This window comes from Lycium ferocissimum, chromosome 10, assembly GCF_029784015.1.
Source record: "Lycium ferocissimum isolate CSIRO_LF1 chromosome 10, AGI_CSIRO_Lferr_CH_V1, whole genome shotgun sequence".
Lineage (NCBI taxonomy): Eukaryota > Viridiplantae > Streptophyta > Magnoliopsida > Solanales > Solanaceae > Lycium > Lycium ferocissimum.
In genome coordinates this window covers 65,150,203-65,171,090 of record NC_081351.1, presented here as the reverse complement: position 1 = coordinate 65,171,090, position 20,888 = coordinate 65,150,203, and the positions used below count along the sequence as shown (strand labels likewise).

At 37.3% G+C, this 20,888-nt stretch overlaps 1 protein-coding gene across 2 annotated transcripts; it reads left to right on the top strand.

The window, feature by feature from the left end:
* The first annotated feature begins 2,260 nt into the window (after nt 1–2,260).
* LOC132034497 (uncharacterized) lies at nt 2,261–16,451 on the top strand. Of its 2 annotated transcripts, none has more exons than XM_059424886.1 (8): nt 2,261–2,454; nt 2,533–2,736; nt 4,448–4,556; nt 4,938–5,008; nt 5,301–5,366; nt 5,439–5,551; nt 12,437–12,536; nt 13,486–13,633. In XM_059424886.1, the coding sequence occupies exons 1-8, from the start codon at nt 2,343–2,345 to the stop codon at nt 13,500–13,502; spliced, it is 792 nt and encodes a 263-aa protein (XP_059280869.1). In that variant the 5' UTR covers nt 2,261–2,342; the 3' UTR covers nt 13,503–13,633. The 2 variants fall into 2 exon arrangements, with proteins under 2 accessions (XP_059280869.1, XP_059280868.1); XM_059424885.1 differs by lacking the exon at nt 13,486–13,633 and adding an exon at nt 16,166–16,451 and having other exon boundaries at nt 2,262–2,454.
* Nucleotides 16,452–20,888: the final 4,437 nt, after the last annotated feature.

The window sequence follows — 20,888 nt, the reverse complement described above, 5'->3', positions numbered from 1 at the left end:
TACTGTGAGAAACGGAAATGTGGGTGTTATCGGATTGAGCACGAGTGATTTCTCCTATTTTATTAGATGAGGCAAAATCGCGGAGCAGGTCCTCGGGTAACTCATAACTCTGTGTACCAAGGCTTTACCATACATTTATAGTCTATAATTGTCATATTGGCGAAAGGGACGAAGACATAAAAGAACTGGAGTTTAAAAAGCGTGTTCTTGATTTCCTTTAACTTATATAGGGAAACATAATGGTTGGTTAAGGTTTTGTTTCACACCTAGACACTAAAAATGTAGAGTTGTGCTTTAAACAAGAAATGCACGGCTGTATAAAACTGTTCTAAACCAAAAAACGATCATATAACTACATATCTTAGATTATAATACACCAGTACTACAAATGTTGTTCTTTATGTCTTGGTACAAAAATTATAGTATTTGGTCTCGGCATAATCAAGACTTGGATAGAGCTAAACCAAACATGTGTTGGAAACTAAATAAAGCAATTAGTTAGCATAGCGAGACCACGCAAATCTAATATTAGGCACAACTACCTAATTTCTGATAAATGTGATTTGGGCAATGAAAAGTCCTTAGGTGCAACTTAGGCTATGGTATTAACTCCTAAACTTATCTCTTCTTGTTCCAAGTAGTACCAGTCGTATGACCGAATATGTTCATGTGACCATAAAATCCTTTTATAACTTGAAGAATGGTAGAGACCATAAAATCCTTTTGTAAGTCAAGTTTGTACCATTGTTTCCGAAACTTACAAAATAAAAGAACTCATTAGATAAACAAGTCACATTACAAATACACCTTCGGGGTAATCCAATAATCTTGCCATTGAAGTCAAACATTACAAACATTACAAATTAAAGTTGCGTTACAAAAACTTCCATAACAAGACAATTATATTGAGAATTACTTTCAATGGTTGACAAAGTACCAAAACAACAAAATTACTTTGGGAATTACTTCCACTGATTGGCAAAACCTAAATAACACTTAACTATAACCCAAACTAAAAATACACAATACTAAACTTATATATGTGCCAAATAGAAAGTTAAAGTCCATTTCCTAACAACATATGCCACAAGAGCAACAAGCAAACCAAACAAGCACAAGATGATCAAGCTCTCTTGTACCAATTTTTTCCTTAACTAATATATTGTTACAGCATCCACAATAGCAAAAGATTCAAATTCAGCCACCTTCACTGCCAACATATTCCTCTCAACCTCAAGAGCATCCAATTTCCCCCTCAACTCTATTATGGTTACAACATTATTAACAACAAAAGCTTCAAAATCAGCTGTCTTCTTCGTCAAATTATTCCTTTCAATATCACAAGCATCCAATTTTTGCTTTTGATTGTTGATGATCTCTATAGCTCTTGGGGAAATTTATCGTTATCCCAATCCCAAAATTTACATGATTGATTCTGCTCAAAATACCACAATATAATCGGCAAAATAATACCTAAATCCAATTAAAATGGAAGAAATGGAACTCAAACATAAACTTACCTTGGGCATAGGGCACTTGACAAATTGTCTACCAACGTTTTCTGATGTTCACGCAGTGAAACGATTTACTTCAAATCCACAATGACACTTCCTCTTCGAACCAACTGAGCCGCTCGACCCCTCAGACATATTTGAGTTAAAAATTGGGTCCGGACGATTGGAGAAGATGAGAAAGGAAGAACTAAGGTTCGGGGTTAGTGATTGGGTTGAAATTGATCGCCGGAGAAGAAGAGTTGGTTGAAATCAACAGTCCGTTTTTTTTTTAATCGTATAATGAACCAGGGAGATGGAAATAAGAATAGGATTTGGGCTGGTTGGGTGTATGGGTCGGGTTTTAGTTTAATTTAAGATTTAATTTGTGCAGGTTTAATTAAATGACGTAGACCTCTAATTGGAGGTCACGTGTCATATCTGGTATTGTAAAACCGACGTTAATGAATTTTGGTAATGGTGTTAATATAAATGAGCCAAACAATTGACGAGCGACATAAATGAGTCATTTCCAATAGTTCGATGACATATTTTGAGCCTTTTCTGTATATTAAATTAAACATAAATATATGTGAGTTCATGTCACCGGTGTCAGTAGTTCACGGCAATGGTTATTTTTTTACTTCAGAATTAGAAATAATATAAAATGATTTCAGGGATGTCAGTAAAATCTTGGCCTTTTAAATTTTTGATAATACGTGGCAATATCCTACAACCCCATTGACAAATATACTGAAAGAGAAAAGGATCTCAACCCTTCCTTTTGTTTCCCTTCTCTTTTTCAAAGCTCAAAAATCTCCACTCCCGCGTAGAGCCCCCATAAGCTTCAGAATGGAGGACTCCATAGCTAAATTCTGCAAAAGCATGGCCATTTTCTGTAACAATCTCCAAAACAGCTGCCACGCCCTCAAAGAGTCCGTCGATCGTCGCCCCATACCTCTTGGTATAACAACTTTCCTACACTTTACCCTCTCTTTTTTCTTTCTTTAATTTTGTTTTAAATAGTCCAGCTTTGTAACAGATTCAGCATCGACGACCTTTGTGCAAAGCCTGAATCAAAGAGTATCTTCACTGAGCAGTGACCTCAATGTGCTGGACTCCATGTCTTCTGGAACTGTGTCGTTTGAGGAGTTGTTGGGACATTGCAATGAAGTGTTTAAGAAGAACCAAACTGATCTTCTGTCCCTCCAGGACCGTCTCCATAGTCTTGGCTACATTTCTTCTGGTAAGTAAAATCAATCAATCAATTATAGCCTAGTTGGCCCAGCTTCTAAATCAGCTTATTTTGGAAAATGTTTTTTTTTTTTTTTTAAATTTGTTTTTCAGAAGTGCTTTTCAGAAAAGTATTTTTAGCGAAAATAAGTTTGTGTTTGGCCAATTAATTTTAAAAACACCTTTGAGCTGAATGTATTTTTCAAAAAAGTGCTTGGCAAAAGCTATTTTTTTCAGCTTCGGGAAAACAGCTTCTGCTCTCCCCCAAGCACTTATTTTCTCTCAAAAGCTTGGTCAAAGGCCTCTCTTTTTTAAAAATAAGCACTTTTGAGAAAAACTAAGCTTGACCAAACAAGCTATTAGTCAGATGTTGTGGTTGGGTATGTGCATTTTTGGGAAAATTAGGCTCTATGTCTAATGGGAGAAAGCTCTATGTCTAATGGGAGAAAATATTTATGCCACATACCCATACTTTCAATTTTTTATGCAGTTTAGCCCATATTTGTGTGTAAACACCTTTTATACACTATTATACACTTTTATACAAGATTGATACCTTTCCGCCAGGTATAATGTTGTATACTAGGCTACGTGGCTTAATATTTTACGGTAGGCTGTATATTTTTGAAAATTTCCCCTTTTTGTTATTAATTCTGTTCCATTCAGGTCTAAATTTTGAGATGCTACTTTGCTTATTAAAAATTTGCCCTGGAAAATTAGGGGATCTAAAACTAGAGGTTTTGTCAATTTCACACTTCTCTGGTTAACACTGGACCTACTTTTAAATGTAACAAATAGTAACTAAACATTAATCTCAAGCTATTGGAATTGCCTATGTGAAATTTTTATTTTTATTGTGTTATTTCGTTAGTCGAGTGTACATTGATTACTAGTGATTGTAGGTTTTTTGAGTGTCACATACCCATTTTGAATATTTTGCTAAGTTTCCATAAAATTTTCAAAAGATTTTAAATTGGGATATGCTCATTGGAGCTAGTATTAGTGTCACATATGACATACCTTCTATTTTGATCACTGATGTATTTTAAGTGGTTGATCTTGTAGGTTTCTTTTTCAGAAAACAAGTGAATTGTTTTTTTTTTTTTTTGGTAGAGGTGGTGTATTTTTGTCTACCTTTCTGAATTGGGCACATAGGTGTGCCAAAGTTGGACCTCTTTTGAAATCTTAAAAAATATAGAAATGGGTCATGTGACAAATAGCCTTGTTTTTAGCATTATATGATGGACAAAAAAACAGTTCCAAGCTCCCACAAGTCCAAGGGAGGAAAAGACCAGCTCTAAATTCAATCTTGTAATGAGATAGGAATTATTACATATTCAAGGGTCATTTTATGGGCTGTAACCTGTAAGTACATAAATTGCTAGAAGATTGACTCTTGAAGGTTAACAAGTCAAGAAAATTCGCAGTATGAAAATTTTCTTACTTGATTGCTATGTTGAGTTAATATTAGAAAGAATTGTATCAGGAAATTTTCGAAAAAGTTAAGTTATTGAACGCCCATTGGAGCTAGTATTAGTGTTCTGTAGTTTGTACCTTTTATTTATCACCAATGTTGTACGTTAAACTTGTAAAATTGTCATATTGGGGAATATCAGAAATTCTGGTTCTCTTATAACATTCTGCTTTTTGCTTTGAATGATTATCATCTTACTTTTTTTAGTAATTACTTATTGAGTGGTTTGCTATTTTCTTTGCTGCGCAAGTCGATCTTATTGATGAAGACAGTGGAGGAGAAGAAGAAGACGCGAAAGTTTGGGAAGATTTATCTGCTGACTGCAGCTTAGACTTCAAGAAAATTGAAGATGATCCTTTGTATCCTTTATGATTGTTTTATCTCTAATCAAGCTGAAATCTTGTACTTGAATCCTCCTAAACTTTTAGGCTCTTAGCGGAATCACAATAATGTATACTCTTTCACTCGGTGAACTCAGTGCAGGTCCATGCTCAACATGGCTTTCCTCTGCCTAGAAAATTAGGGGTTTTGCTTATTTTCATCTTTCCTAAAAAAACGATCAAAATAATGTGACGAAGAAAGAGTTGCATCACCATCAACTTGCATAAAATTGAATCTTGAATGATTATTTAGAAGTTGGGGTGCGTCCCTTCCCCGGACCCTGCATTAACCAGGGATGCTTCATGAACTGGGCCGCCCTTTTTAAGGAGATTTTTATGTGTGCTACTTAACATATTTAGGCTGGATGATTCTCTGAATTTGCAGAACCTTGGTCTCTCTGATGTTTGCCTAGCTACCATAGCATCTGAAGGTGAGTTTCATACTGAGGAATCAAATTGCCATATCTTGATGGAATATTAAGAAAAAAATTCGAGGCATGAATTGCATTAGATTCTTCACTTGTAGATTTATATTACATTTATTGTCTTCAAACCCTAGGGGCATCGCGAAGATGTATCTGACATATTCTCCCGCACCGTCAAAGTATACTTTAGATTTGTGTGGAGGAAGAAAGTTTCTTGATGCCTTTGTTCTAGCTTTCCTTTATGATAAATTCTAACTTGTAATACTTTCTTTTATCTCATCTGTATTCTGATTTGTAGCTAATACGATATATGAGAAAGAGGGATTCTATCTATCCACCGAGAAGAAACAGGATGATAGTGATGGTATGAAATTCACATTCCACATCATTAACTTTGTAAACTCGTCTAAATGTGTTTCTTGCTTTCTGAACATAGGGAAAATGAACGATGAATTAAAGTCATCTGAAGATACTCAGTCATTGATAACTGTGTCCGAAGATGACTATGAAAACCTCCCAAAACATATGAAGATTTTAGCTTCATGGCAGGTGAGGTTTCTGTACTGGTGATCTCATTTTCTTGACAGTCCTTTTCTAAGGAAAAAAAAAAAGTGCTTAAGAGTAGATACTGAGCAGACTAAGGAATATACTCTGATACAAATAGAATTCACCCATAAAGGTTTTACTGGTGAGATAAAATTTCAAATGGACTACACTATAATATGGAAATTATGCGTAAAAAGGTTGTCTTGCAGCTAAAAGGAAAAAAGAAGCACGTAAGAATTATCTTAGTAGTTTTGGAAGGTGGCATGACCTTGTGCTTTGAGATCTTTGTAAAACAGTTGCTGAGCACCTAAGTGAATGTCAAATTATTAATAGCTAAAGACTAAAGTATATCAACTTCAAAACAGTGTGCTTACTTCCCTCAAGTGTTACCTCAACTGATTTGAACCTTGAGTGATTTATGTAGGACAACTATATAAAATTTGTCGTCACATATGGATGTTATAAAAAAAGTGAATTTGACAAATAGGTAAAATGGGGATACCTCCCTCAGTCCCCTTTGAACTTTGAGAGTTTACACAAGACCTTCATTTAATGCTTCCTATCAAATTGACGAAGCTTGATAATATCAAAAGTAGAAAAAGGTACCATTTACTTATCTAGTTATCTTCTCTTCCCTCTCGTCCATAGGTGCTTCAAGGCCAACTTTTGTTGCTGCCCCCTTCCTTGTTGAGTTCCCTATAGCATGAATTAACATCCATATGTTGACCTCCATCCCGCTAAGTTAATATATCCCAAATAGAGAATCATTGTGCACCTTCGGGAGGTCTGATTATTATTGTTTCTCTTACCGATTACAACGGGTTCCTGAAATTCAGGTTAGTTAAGGAGTCTTCAGTCATCTCTGTTTCACGCACTCATAACTCAGTTACATATGTTATTCACTCATTACATATGTTATTCACTCATTGTCTCTTGTCTAATGATTAAGTGCGCCTCACATCATATGACTGATAACATACATTTGTTTTCTCTTTCTGCTTCTTTATCACAACCATATTCGCCCTTGCCAATGGCACCAACACTAGGATGACATGAATTGTCGTGTCTTTGTGTTTCTAGCGCCCTTTATCCTATTCGCAAACTTCTGTAGGCCATTGATTGTTCCAAAATCCTCCATAACCAATCTGTTGTTGTATGTACATATATCACGACCCAGCATAGGGGTTGTCGTGACTAGCGCTAACTGAGATTAAGTGGCAATGTGTTTTTATTAAGATTAGTACGTCTGAATCTGAATACACATTTGATTATTAAGATGTCATCTCTATGTTTGAATATTAAATAATTAAGACTGTTTGTTTGTAACATTTGAATATGCATAATTATATTTTATTCCAGAATTAATGAACATAACCAAAAAAGGAAAAAAAGATACAACTTTTAACCCTTGCGTCCAACACTGACATATAGAAATTTCCCACTGCCGTAGCCCTTGTATATCCACCAACAAATTTGAACTTTCAGATCTCCATTAAAATCCTTCTTTAAGCTTCAAAACTCAAATTTCAAAGAAAAGAAGAAAACATATTCAATTATTAACTCATTTATTTTTCCAATCCCCAAAATCCATCCCACCACCTATTTGCACTATCAGACCCACCATTTTTGCCGCTGTAACTCAAGAAAAACCACCACTGTCAAGGTGGTGGTGGGTGGTAGGAGATTAGAGAAGCTAATAGTGATGCATTTTTGGAAGAGTTCAAGGTCTTCAATCTTGTTGTTTTTCATGGAATGATGCTTAGTTATCTGTCATCAAAGTGCTTATCTGATGATGCATTTCGGTTATACACATTTTTTTGGCCAATGTGAATGGGAAGAAGAAAAGGTCAGCAATAGAAGTTAATACAAGGAATTGGAAATAAATGGTTGTGGTCATTGCAATTTCAAATACGAAGACTGTTTCTTGTGTCATATGACATATGTGTTAGAGGCTAGATGAGTTTATTATTTTCATTAATCTGGCGACGAAGGATAGAAGTGAATTGAAAAGGCAGGTTGGGAAAGCCTTCGCTATGGATGATGTGCTTATTCAGGGAGTTAGATTGAAGAAGAAAGAGAAGTTTATATTATAATAATTAGAATTTAACATTAAAGAAATAACAAAGCAAAAAAAAGGGTCTGAATGATTTTCACACTTTGTACAAGATCTGCTTGAATCAGATTTATTTAGACCTATTAAGTGATTGATTTAGAAAAAACAATAAATGCACTGAATGGCCGAGTTCTGAATCATTCATATTCAGACTTCCATTAGGCTCCATTTGTTTGCACTCAATGGAGTTCTGAACCTGAATCATCCGTTTGTCAACATATTAAGTGCATTTTTTTTCCGTGTCACTACTAGTTATTAGCATTCTAATCTTAAGTCTTAATATTATTAAGATGTCCATTTTACATTTCTTGTGAATGTAACTTTTTCCACTACTATTCCGAGGGTCTTTCGGAAACAGCCGTCTTACCTTGGTAGGAGTCAGGTCTGCGTACACTCCACCCTCCCCAAACCTCATGTTGTCGGATTTCACTAGGTTGTTGTTGTTGTTGCTGATACCAACCACATCCACCACTAGCCACCTTCTGACCTTCATAACCTGCCACCACCAACCACTTCGACAACCATCTACCAGTGCCACCAACCACCTCCACCAACAACTACTATCACCACTAACCACTGACCACTGACCACTGACCACCACTACATCTAAGCCACAACCACCAACCACCTCTAGCACCAGCCTCTACTGCACAACCACCACCACCACTGCATCTAGCCACAACCACCTCTAGCACCAGCCTCTACTGCACAACCACCACCACCACCACTATCAACTACCTTCATCGCTAGTCACCACCACCAATCGTAACTATTACCAACCTCCACCACATAATCACCACCACCAACGATCTTTCTCGCTAGTCACCACCACCTACTGCCTCTTATGGCTAACTTCTACTGGACAATCACCATCTTTATCGCCAACCATCACCAAATATCCATTACCACCGGCTACCACTACACCACCAGTGTCACCAACCTCGTCCGTACAACCATGCACACCACCAGCCACCACCGTATAACTATCATCGTAAACCACCAAGACTGCCCACCACCACCACAAGCTTTTAGAGTGTGGTTCATGTATGAAACAATTTATATAACCCTATTTAAAATAATATTTTCTCTAACATTTTATGGATACAATGTTTATCAATAATTTATTTGAATTCCTCATTTATTAGATCTTAAGTAAATAAAAAATTTCCAGTCAGATTTTAAAAAAAGTCTTAATTTTTCAATGTTCAAATCTAGATGTGAATATGTGATATCCAAATATTCACATGTGTATTCAGATACAGACATAAAATAACAACATACCCAGTGTAATCCCACAAGTGGGTCTGAGGAGAATAGATAGGATCTACGCAGACCTTTACCCCTACCTTTGTGGGGTAGAAAGGCTGTTCTGATACACCTTCGGTTCAAAAGAAACGTAGTCAATGCAGGATAGCAAGAAAAATAAGACAACAAAATTTCAAGATACAAAACAAATGGAGCAACGCATAGTAATACACACGTAAGGATAATGATCTACGCGATACCAAAATAATACTACTATGAAAAGGAGAAGAGGGGATGGAAAGGCTAGCCCCTCCATGTCCTCAGTCAGCTGAAGTTGTGCCATGTCCTGTCTAAACATCTGCCCCTAGTTCTTCTTCGGCCTACCTCTACCTCTCCTAACTCCTGCGACAGCCTATCTCTCACACCTACTAAGCGGCACATTCTCACACCTTCTCTTCATATGCCCGACCCATCTCAATCTCGCTTCCCTCATCTCATCTTATCCGCCACAGAGGCCACTCTAACCTTGTCCCGTGTATCTTCATTCCTAATCATATCTCTCCTAATATGACCACACATCCATCTGAGCATCCACATCTTCGCTACCTTCATCTTCTGAACGTGAATGTTCTTGAATAGCCAGCATTCTTCCCCATACAACAATGCTGGTCTAACCACCACACTGTAGAACTTACCTTTCTGCCTAGACGACACCTTATCACAAAGCACCCTGGAGGCGAGCCTCCATTTAATCCACCCTGCTCCAATACGGTGTTCGACATCATCGTCAATCTCCCCTTTCCCTTGTATTATAGACCCAAGATACTTGAAACTTCCTCTTTGGGGTATAGCTTGTGCCTCGATCTTCACTTCCCCATCTGTCTCTTACGTCACGTCACTGAACTTTCACTCTATGTACTCCGTCCTGCTTAACCTGAAACCTTTAGATTCTAAGGTTGTTCTCCAAACTTCCAGCCTATCGTCAACTCCAGTACGTTTCTCGTCAATCAAAACTATGTCGTTTGAAAATAACATACACCACGACACCTCTTCTTGACTATGTCGCGTCAATTCGTCCATCACTAAGGCAAATAGAAACGGGCTAAGGGTTGATCCCTGGTGCAACCCCATCACGACCGGAAAGTGTCTTGAATCACCTCTCACGGTCCTAACCCAGGTCTTGGCACCCTCGTACGTGTCTTTAATTGCTCTGATGTAGGCCACAAGGCACATCTCTAGACTCCAAGCATCTCCAAAGGACCTCCTGAGGTACTTTATTGTATGCCTTCTCCAGGTCAATGAACACCATATGTAAGTCTTTCTTTTTGTCCCTATCTTTGCTCCACTAATATCCTGACAAGATGAATAGCTTTTGTAGTTGATCGCCTCGGCATGAATCTGAACTGGTTCTCAGATATTGACACATCTCTCCTCATCCTCATCTCGACCACCCTCTCCCAGACTTTCATAGTGTGGCTTAGCAACTTGATACCCCTATAGTTATTGCAACTCTGAATATCGCCCTTGTTCTTGTACAACGGGACCATTGTACTCCACCTCCAATCCTCTAGCATCTTAGGCGTCCTAAATATGACATTAAACAACCTAGTCAACCACTCCATACCTGCCTCCCTTGCGCTCTTCCAAAAGTCTACCGGGAGCTCATCTGCCCTGGTCGCTCTTCCCCTCCTCATTTACGGATAGCCTCCTTAACTTCTCCAGCTTTTATGCACCTATAGTATCCAAAATCTCTATGACTCTCGGAATGCTCTAACTTCCCCAGCGTGATATCCCTGTCCCCTTCTTCATTTAAGAGCTTATGGAAGTACGTCTGCCATCTCTGTCTAATGTGTGCGTCTTCTGCCTACACTTTGCCATTCTCGTCTTTGATGCACTTCACTTGGTCCAGGTCGCGAGACTTCCTCTCTCTCATCTTGGCGAGCCTATACAAATTCCTATCCCCGCCTTTGCACTCGAGCTCTTTATACAAGTAAGGTTCTCGCTCGAGTTAACCTTGTAGTCTTGCAAACACCTCTATCACCCTTCCTAAGGAGCAAGTAATCTATCTGAGTCTTAGCCACCGCACTACGGTAGGTCACCAAGTGCTTCTCCTTCTTTCGGAAGCTCGAGTTAGCTATGACCAACTCAAAAGCATTTGCGAAGTCTAAAAGCGAAACTCCTTCCTCATTTCTATCCCCAAAGCCGAACCTGCCATGCACATCATCTTAATAAAATCAAACAGGGCATAAACCCATCTAGCAAGCTGTTCCTTTTTATGATAAGAATTCGCCGGTCTTTTCTATACTAAGAGCAACTCTAGTTTTAACTGTCACTGTTCAATCAACTTTTTCATGCATGACCCCGGAGATACTCATATGCAAGCCTTCACATTATTGCGGTATCTGAAGCTGGCTCCAGGAAACATTTGCTTTTCTCTACGCATGGTCACCTCTAGATGGAATTTTTTTCATACGCGAACTGGGCTGGATCTTTAGATGACAGAAGATCTACATCCGGTTACTGTACACTCGTAGTTAGTTAGTTGGAGATGTAAGAAGAAAAGTGTAGTTGCAAGATCAACTGCGGAAGCAAAATATAGAGCTATAGCCTAGGGTGTTTGTGAACTTCTTTGGCTACAAAAGTCACTAGAAGAATTGAAATTATCTGGAAAAGGAAAACTCTTTTTGTAATGCGACAATAAAGCTACAATAAGTATGGTTCAGAATCCTATTCAACATGACCGAACAAAACATATTGAAATTGATCGGCACTTCATCAAAGAGAAATTTACTAGTGGCACCATGAGTTTGCTTCATGTACTGTCAGAAAAACATCTAACAGATATGCTTACAAAAGGCCTCAACAAACGGGTTTTTTTCCCTTTGGTTTGCAAGTTGGGCATGTGTGGCATCTTTGCTCCAACTTGAAGGGGAGTGTTGATTGTAGTTAATTGGCATGATTTTAGGTGATTTTATTTTTCCTTTACCGTAATTATAGGAATAAAGTATTTCCTTTTATTGTAATTGATTGTCTTTCCTTAATCAGTTAGCATTCACTTGTATAAATACCCCTTCTCATAGGATGTAGAGACATACTGTAATACAAAGAAGCCTTTACTTCTTTCTCAAATTCTACAGATACTAATGTCACTGAATGCCATTATACTTCTTTTTTCTAGTGTTGTATTCTTAGCTGTTAGAGTGTTTTAGGACACTTCACTATACTTTATCTGAACTTCAATAGAAACTTTGATATTCCATTTGGAGCAATGCTGTTCCATTTTCTAGACATTCAGAAGGAAAACTAAACTTTCAGCAGTTACCCTACTGCTGTAAGTCTTGTAGAAGATGATAAATGCTTATTTCTAAGTTGCTATACTTGTTTTCACCTTCAACAAAAAAAAGCTTTTTGGATTGCTGTAATGCATTTCTTTCTCTCATTTTTTCTGTTCTGTTTTATCTTTCTTGTTCCCTTGTATTCATGGTTTATGGTTTCCACCCATACACTAAAGTGCTGAAATACTTATATAGGAATTAATTGTTGCTGTTGAGAAGATGAACTCATTCCTCCACACGAAAAATACCAGGCCATACTCCTTCCAGCAAGCTGAAATTGCGGAAATAGGATTAGGTATGTGTTTCACTTTGTTCCTTTTTTCATTTTGTAGTTGTGTATATGTTAATTGAGGACATGGTAGTGTAGTTGTCATTAAATGAACATCTCCATTCTAGCATTAGTTAATGGCTCTAAATTATTTTATGGTATGGTTCCTTTAACAAAATTTCCACTTGCCTTATTTACGGTGTTTCCTTTTGGGAAGATAGATTTGCATCTTGTCTATCGACTGTGAATGCATGACTGAAAGATGCAGATTGCCTGAACCGCAAATTAATGGATCCGATATGAATTACCAATGTGTACCTTGTTTAGACAAATCGTATTTTTGCAAATTAGATTCCAAGCATGTCATGGTCATGGAAATATAATTCAGAGTATTGTTATAGGGTGAGCCTCTAGGAATTTTGAATACCTTGGCCCTTTGATGGTTACCCTGCAAAGGAATATTTGCTTCATTTCTATTCACGTGGGAATACGTTTCTTGGAACTGTGTGGGGAATGGGATGGTGGGATTTGACTTTTTAATACTGTTTGTCACAGTTGATTAAAACTTTTATTCAACGAAACCACCCTGACACTAACCTAGACATATTATACACTAAGTGCCTTTATTTTGTTTTAATTATATTACCTATAAAGTTTCTGCTTCTAATGGTTTCTATTTCTGTCTGTCTATCATTTTTTGTTAATTTCTCACTCCAATTCTAATAGGGTTGAGGTTATATTTCACTAGCTTCCATTGTTATTTAGCTTTCCATTTTTTTAATATAGTATATTGTCTTTACATTATTCAAACATTAGTAGCCACTTCCTACATCTACAATAATCCTCTATGCACTTATCGTTCAGTTTATCTTAGCATGATCTTTCTCTACTGTAGAGACATAGTTTTTAATAAACATAGTTTTTAATAAATATCTGCCACTTCTCTGTGTTGAATAGCAAAAGGATGACCGTACAGGAGCAACTAAAATATGACGGGTTTAAAGACTGAAAACTACAGAAGCTCTGTGCCTTTTGTTCCCTAAATTATGTAGAATTCTGTCAAAATTATGGAGTGTAGTTGAACAGCTTTGCTAGTTTAATCCCTGTTAACTATAGCAATTTTGTTCGTCATGCAATGCACTGATCCCTTTTGCTTCTATCAGGCGAATTCTTTGTTTCTTGTTGATTTATTAATAAAATATCTGTTGCGGAAACTTAGCTATCCCTCATCTATTTTCGTCACAAATTCAAGTCATTAGGACGGATCCTAGGTTTTCTTTGAGCAATAGCTATAGCAACTTGTGAGCTAGTTTGAAAGTTGCTCAGAGAGTTAAAATTTGGAGAAATCAATCAATGGAACTTGTGTATCATAATCAAGTGACCCTTTATATTGCGTCAAATCCGGTATTCCATGAGAGGACTAAGCACATTGAGATTGACTGTCACTTTGTCAGAGAAAAGATACTCAGGAGATATTGTTACAAATTTCGTGAAGTCGAATTATCAGCTTGCAAATATTTTCTGCAAGTCCTTCAGTGGTCCTTGTATCAGTAACATCTGTAGCAAGCTCGGTATATATGACTTATATGCACTGGTTTGAGGGGGAGTATTAGATAGTGTATATGATACTATGCATAGAGTCCTACATTGGAAAATAGGTACTCAGTGATGTGTAAATGATGTATATAAATAAGGCTTAGTGTAAGACAATTATGTAATGCATCTTAATTATATTTCTCACCTGCCTTTACTTTTCACAAATCTGTTTCTGGGAGAATGATTTGGCTCAGGATATCTTCTGGCATTTCTGACCATACAAATCCAATCCATGTTTGGGTTCAAACGCAGCTCCCTCATCTGACCATACAAATCCAATCCATCAACCCCCAATCCGTTCAATGCATAACCATTTATCATAAAATGCCACGAATTCATGTGTTGATCTCATGATATGATAAAGAAATTTAAATGAGCTTGTCATACTACAAACACTTCGAAAGCATATTGAACAACTTTATTGTGAAGATCACTTCCTGACTGAGTGATCATAACCACTAAACTTTCCACCACTTAGAAATTCCTGCAAAGAAGGATCAACCTGTACGATGGAATCACTCACAGTTAAATGCTATTCCATCTCTTGTCGCCAGCTCAATCTATTTGCCATTGATTCCAAATTACAGAGTTCCCGAACGACTGTGGCAGTAAGATTAGTCAGCTGTCTTGTCACAATCATCACATCCCAAGCAGAACTCAGTTCAAGACTTATCGTGAAAATGCGCATAATGCTTGCAAAGAGCTGGCAGTTTTTGATCTGGAAAGGTCTGTCCATGACCTTGCACTAAAGGCTTGTGTTGAGGGTAACATAACTGTTGAAAATGCACTTGTTGATCTGTACAGAAAAGTTGGAAACATGAGCGATTGCGGAGAACATTTCATGATCCAGAGAGCAATAAGATTATTTGAAATGTAGCAACTGGTAGTGCATATGGAACAATTAAAATATACAGGCCTATCTATGAATACAGTTGGATTTGTTACTAGCAGACACCAAGAATGCAATATTAATCGTCAAGGGGTATTGTTATTTTCTTCTTGAGGACAAGTTGGTTGAAGCTATAGATGGGCAGAATGCTGGGCGGGGTATGTGCAAGCAGGTTGAAACTCTATTGCAGAAATGCGGAAGGCCAAAAATGCTCGATGCAATCAAACCATCTCCAAAAGAGCTATATGAGCTAGTCAGCGAAGTTGCTGGCCAAGAGTTGGTGGAACTGCTGCAAATTAAAAACAAGATTCCAAGAAGAAAGGCCCTATTATTGTTGGAAAAAAGTGGTATAAGCATATTGTCTGAGAGGGATTATATCAGTACAATGGAAGCTTTTGGGTCTAATGAAACAATTCAAAGTTGCTAAAGAAGGGTGCTGGCATAAAATAAGGCGCAAGATTCAACTGGAAAATGCTCTTGTTTACAGCTTGCAAGATTGACTCGAGGACAGGAACTGATATATTTGGTGTTCTTCACAATTTCCATTTGATCCTGATGGTGTTAGGTCTTTCATTTTCACATTATCACACCCCTGAGGACAAGGGTTGTTTGAAGGGAGGGATCTGATATGACCTAACTCAAGTGAATAGCCTTTTATTACCAAGTGAGTTAAGCTCATTTTGGCAAAATTAATTATGGGTTACCTTGGCAGTGCATTTTAGCTTCTCTAAGACAGCTAGGCGCTAGCTAGGTCTATAAATAAGCTCTTTTCATTTCAACTTAATCATCTTTTTGGCGGAAATAAAATAGCCATAGTTTAGCTTAGCTCTTAAAATCTGTTTTCCCTTTGCTGCAATATTTTTCTTTACCTTCAGTGAGCTCCCTTCACAAACTGTGTCACGGTGCAATTAGCTCCAACTTTAGATATGCTATAAAAGGTATTGTTATTAGTTGCTATAACATTGAGCTGGCTTGTGTGTCTGTAAAAGTATGTGTGCTTTTTTAAACCTATGTTTACAACACTAAAAATATCTGTTCACAAAGAAATTGAAAGAAAGAACCAATCATTGTGCTCCCTTTCCGTTTATTTCCCTGCAGTCAAATTAGTTTATTTGTTTTTTCTTTTCCAGCTATAACTAGCCATAGAGTAACTGGTTCTTTATTGATGCAGGGCATAAAGCTAGATCTTATCTGCTGCTGCTGATCAGAATGAGTCGAGTGATAGTAGAGACAAGTGGTGGTTTGATTTGTTATAGAATCTTATAGTGTACAATGAGTGCAGAGATAAAACCCATTGACATTAACATGTTAGCAATATTTAGCGGAAGTGTGTTTTTAATGGTTTGGTCTTCTTGAGCACAAAAATGTGAGGGCCTAACAAAATTTGATGCCGCATTTAGTATTGTATTATAAACTCATTCATTTGCATTTTGAAATGCCAGTGAATGTTGGTATTACGTTGCTTGAAATTCTTCTTTTAGCTGTTAATGTACGGGTAGCGTACATGCACAATGATATCTCATGGGGCTACCAGTCACCAACTCTTACATTAGGTAATTATGTTCATCAAGGCTTAGCAAATGAAAAAAAATTAACGATTTTTTTCTTCTCTCAACTGAGGTTTGAATCTTAGTCTCCCATGGTTCTTATTCTTCAGCTGCTACTTAGGTGTTCATATCCAGTTCTAATTGTCTTCCCCTTCCCCCTTTGTCCACCTTGTAAGCTGTGTTTGATTATTATAGGATGGGTTGGGGTAGATAGGGGAAAGAAGACGCACCGGAAGATGCTGTTTAAAATTAATTTGGAAAGCAAGTGGAACTACAGTTGAATGTGACAGCCGGTAATTACATGATTTGGCTGAATTGTCTGGCTAAACAATTACTTGATGAATGCTAAATTGACCACCATTGGAGGAGTGTAATTATACTATCTAAGAATCTATTAGGGAAAATTTAGGAATCTGCTCATTTTAAAAAGTGCTTTTCAGTGAGTTCGAAAAAAATGCTTGGAGCACCAACAGTTTGTGACTTGACTAAAGCATTTGAGAAGTGCTTTTATTAGTACTAGAAAATCAGTTTATTAGGTCATTTTTTTATTTAAAAAAAATACTCTTGAGCATTTTTTCCAAAATGGACATGTACATATTTATTTTAGGCTGAACCCATTCGGATACACCTAAAGCTAGCAACAACTTTCACTTAGATATCTTAACTAAAATTTGTACCATTTAAACACCTCCTGACTGTGCCATTTTGACAATTTTCATTGACACAACCAAATATGTAAAGAGTATGTAACACACTTGCCGATGATATGTTAAAGTGGTAAATTAAATGAATACATGTAGCTTATATATATCCAATATAATTATTAAATATAAAATATGAGTAGAAAAATTATTTTAAAACTATTTAGTTAATCAAAAGAAAAAATAAAGAAAAGATAAAAATCCCATTTTCTAAGCCCCGCCCCACCACCCTCCCATTTTCTTCAATCTTCATTCTTCTGCCATAATCGTTACATCCACAGCTTCCAATCTACTCCATTTTATGAAATCTAAATAAGAGAAATCATTCCATTAATTATATTTTTCCATCTTTAAATGAGCTTTAATGAAGTCTTCAAATTTTCATATCAACTTCTTCAATACAAAGTGATGAAATTTCCGGAAAGGTGAAATTATGTGTTTTTTAACTGGGTTTCGTTATATTTTCTTGAATATACTGGTGGGTTTGTCTCAACATGAACCCCATACTACCACGCCATATCTTTAGTGCAAAGACCACAACTGCCAACTTTAAATCATGAGTCGGATAATTCTTTTCGTGAGCCTTAAGTTGTTTGGATGCATAGGCTACTACCTTACCATGGTGCATTAGAATGCATCAAAGACCAACTCCTGAAGCATCACAGTACACTACGAACCCTTCGGTTCCCAGATGGTAGCGTCTCAAAGTTGGGGTAGAATTCAACTTTGTTTTCAATTCTTCGAAACTTCGCTCACATGCATCTGACCATGTAAAGTTGACCTTCTTCTGAGTCAACTTAGTCAACAGGGCTGAGATAGAGGAAAAACCCTTTACGAACCGTCTGTAGTACCCAACCAAACCCAAGAAACTTCTTATCTCTGTTGCTGAAGTGGGTTTGGGGAAACTATTTACTGCATCGATTTTTCGGAAATCCACTTTCACGCCTTCTCCAGAAATTACACAACCTAGAACTATTATTGATTTCAGCCAAAATTCACACTTTGAAAATTTCGCATAAAGCTTGCGATCTTGAGGTGTCTGTAACACTATTTTGAGATGTTCTGCATGGTCAGTCTCACTACGAGAGCAAACTAAGATATCATCAATGAAGACAATGGCGAATAATAAAGCTTGAAAACCCTGTTCATTAGGTCCAAAGCTGTTGGTGCCTTCGTCAATCCAAACGACATGACAAGGAATTCAAAATGGCCATAATGGGTCTTGAAAGCGGTCTTTGGAATGTCAACTTCATTAACCTTCAGCTGATGGTACTTTCTTTCACCATGATTCTCTTGTATGCCTCAATATGAGCTAAACTCTCCATACTTGATTTCTTTTTGAGATACTTCCTAAATACTCATAGTATTACTATGGGCTAAGTCTTTGACCAGCATCCTAGAAAATAGTCTCGTGCAATGGCACTACCCTTGTGGCACATAACTGGGCATGATCTTATAACTTTTCTGTGATTGCTTAATTGACAATAACTGAGCTTGACACAAGTCGATCGACGATCATTCTACTCACTTCGTGTTTCTTTGTACAAGCGAGGCACATTCCTTGTGGAGGCTTATCTCATTGTGAACTCATTACTTAACTTAGGGTTCTTCGTATACCCTTTGGGTTTTCAAATATTTAACTAGACTTACTAACGATATACACATCTCTCCCTCAAACCAATGGTTAAGGTCTTATACTTGCGGATCCTTCTCTCTCTTTGGGATCCAACTAACTTTCCTTATCTTCAGCAATTTTTCGTACTTTACCCCACTAACCACCCATCTTTTGACTCACTTCAGAGCAATCTTCCTTACTAGGAAAAACTGAATTGCTTACATGAACGGTATGCTAACGTGTTCATAACTGGCATATTCTATTCTAATGACTTAACTTTGCTGACACTGCCAGTCTTAGGGAGGCCCCTTTTTTTTTTTATAACTCTTAAAGACTATTCTTTTGTAGTTTGTTCTCTTACTACCTAGTTGATTTTCTTCTTCCACTGTCACTGTACTTGTGTTTAACTTAAACTCTTTAGGTTCTAACACGCATTCGGTGTATTCAAATTGTTACCCACTCACTAGTGTTAACTTGACTAAGGATATCAATTCGTACCTCTACTAGCTCTGGTGAAATTTGCTAACTAAATATATCTACTCAAAACTTACTTCCTACTCTTCTACTAACTACCCGGTAGCATCATGATCTATTGTTCTGCTCTATTGAAATTTGCTAATTGAAGAAGTGAGAGCCGACCGAATTTCATTATGGTAGTATCACGGGGAATAATTTAAATTATGATTAGAAACTTACCCTCGAACCAAAACTTGAAGATTTCCTTTGAAATCACCCAAATCCAAGCTCCCAAAAGTTATTTATCAACAATGAAATTCGAAATGGGAATTTTAAATATGTCTAGGCATCAATCCTCAATCACGATCAGGAGGCCTAGCATCGCGATCGTGATGCACTACCCGGACCCAGCCTATCTACGCGATCACGAGCTCACCCACCGCAATCGCGATTTGCCCTTCTTCTCTCTTCGCAATCGCGGTGACCAAATACTGGCACCAAATGGTGACCAAATATGATCGTAATGCATGTTTTGTTTTTCATCCGGGGAAGTTCTAAATGAGTTTCGGGTGTTAGATCAAAGATCGGAAGACACCTGAATTTTTTGATTTCTGATGCCAGGTTTTGTACATCGCGATCATGCAATATGCCACGCGTTCGCAAAAGGTTTTAGTCGTTGGTATTCGTATTCGTGGGCTTAGGCTCGAGTTCACATAAGAGGGTCTGGGGGAGCGTTGCTTTACAATCATAGAGGGTCCCTCAAGTCCACGATGGGACAGGTCGGGGCACCTGGTCGCGATCATAGGTTTTCTTCACGTTTGCGATTAAGGGTTGTAGCTGGGTAGTGAATAATTTCCCCATTTCAAAAGCCAACATGTATTTTCATAATTTGAGTTATAAAGCTCGATTTGAGGTGATACCAAAGGCAAAAGTCGCGATTTGGCTAGGGGGTAAGATTCTAGCTCTTACTCTGATGTTTCCTCTCGACTACTTCCTACTGAGTAGCAGCTAGCTCAATAATCATGGGTTTAACTTTAAAGTTTTGATGATTTGACAAATAATATACCCGAAATAGTCAACAGTAGATATAAGGAAGAATTCATTTGAAGAAACAGATACCCAATCAGATCTCCAAGGTCATTCCTTGATTAAAACTCAAAGAGCCAAGGTGAGAAATAATAGGAGCTTAGTGGTTAGGCTCCTCTCAAGAGGGAACAAGTAGCAAGATTTCCCTCTTAAAGGAATACTTCAAATTAAAATAGGTGACTTCTCAGCAGGCTAGGACATATCAAGGAAACACTCACAAAGAACCTGTTTCTTAAAAATCTCAGGTATGCATCTTTATCTAAACGTATGTTACTTGAGTAATGTCACGTTGCCACGCGTCATACAATTATTCCTAGGAGTATGCCACATAAGATACAAATCCTCTAGTAAATTGAATATATAATCTTAATTAAAAAAATTTCTCCTCATAAAATTAGCTAATGTTCACACTCTATCAAAAGGGCGAAAAATTCCCTTAAATTCTGATTAGACCGGTTAATTAGGGTCATTTGTGCTTAGATACCAGAT

Bases quoted from the DNA above. Each gene is read 5' to 3' on its own strand.
- LOC132034497 (XM_059424885.1), top strand. From the start codon at position 2,343: ATGGAGGACTCCATAGCTAAATTCTGCAAAAGCATGGCCATTTTCTGT. The intron at 4,557-4,937 runs GTATCCTTTATG...TAACATATTTAG, and splicing joins AAAATTGAAGATGATCCTTT to GCTGGATGATTCTCTGAATT. The intron at 5,009-5,300 runs GTGAGTTTCATA...TCTGATTTGTAG, and splicing joins AGCTACCATAGCATCTGAAG to CTAATACGATATATGAGAAA.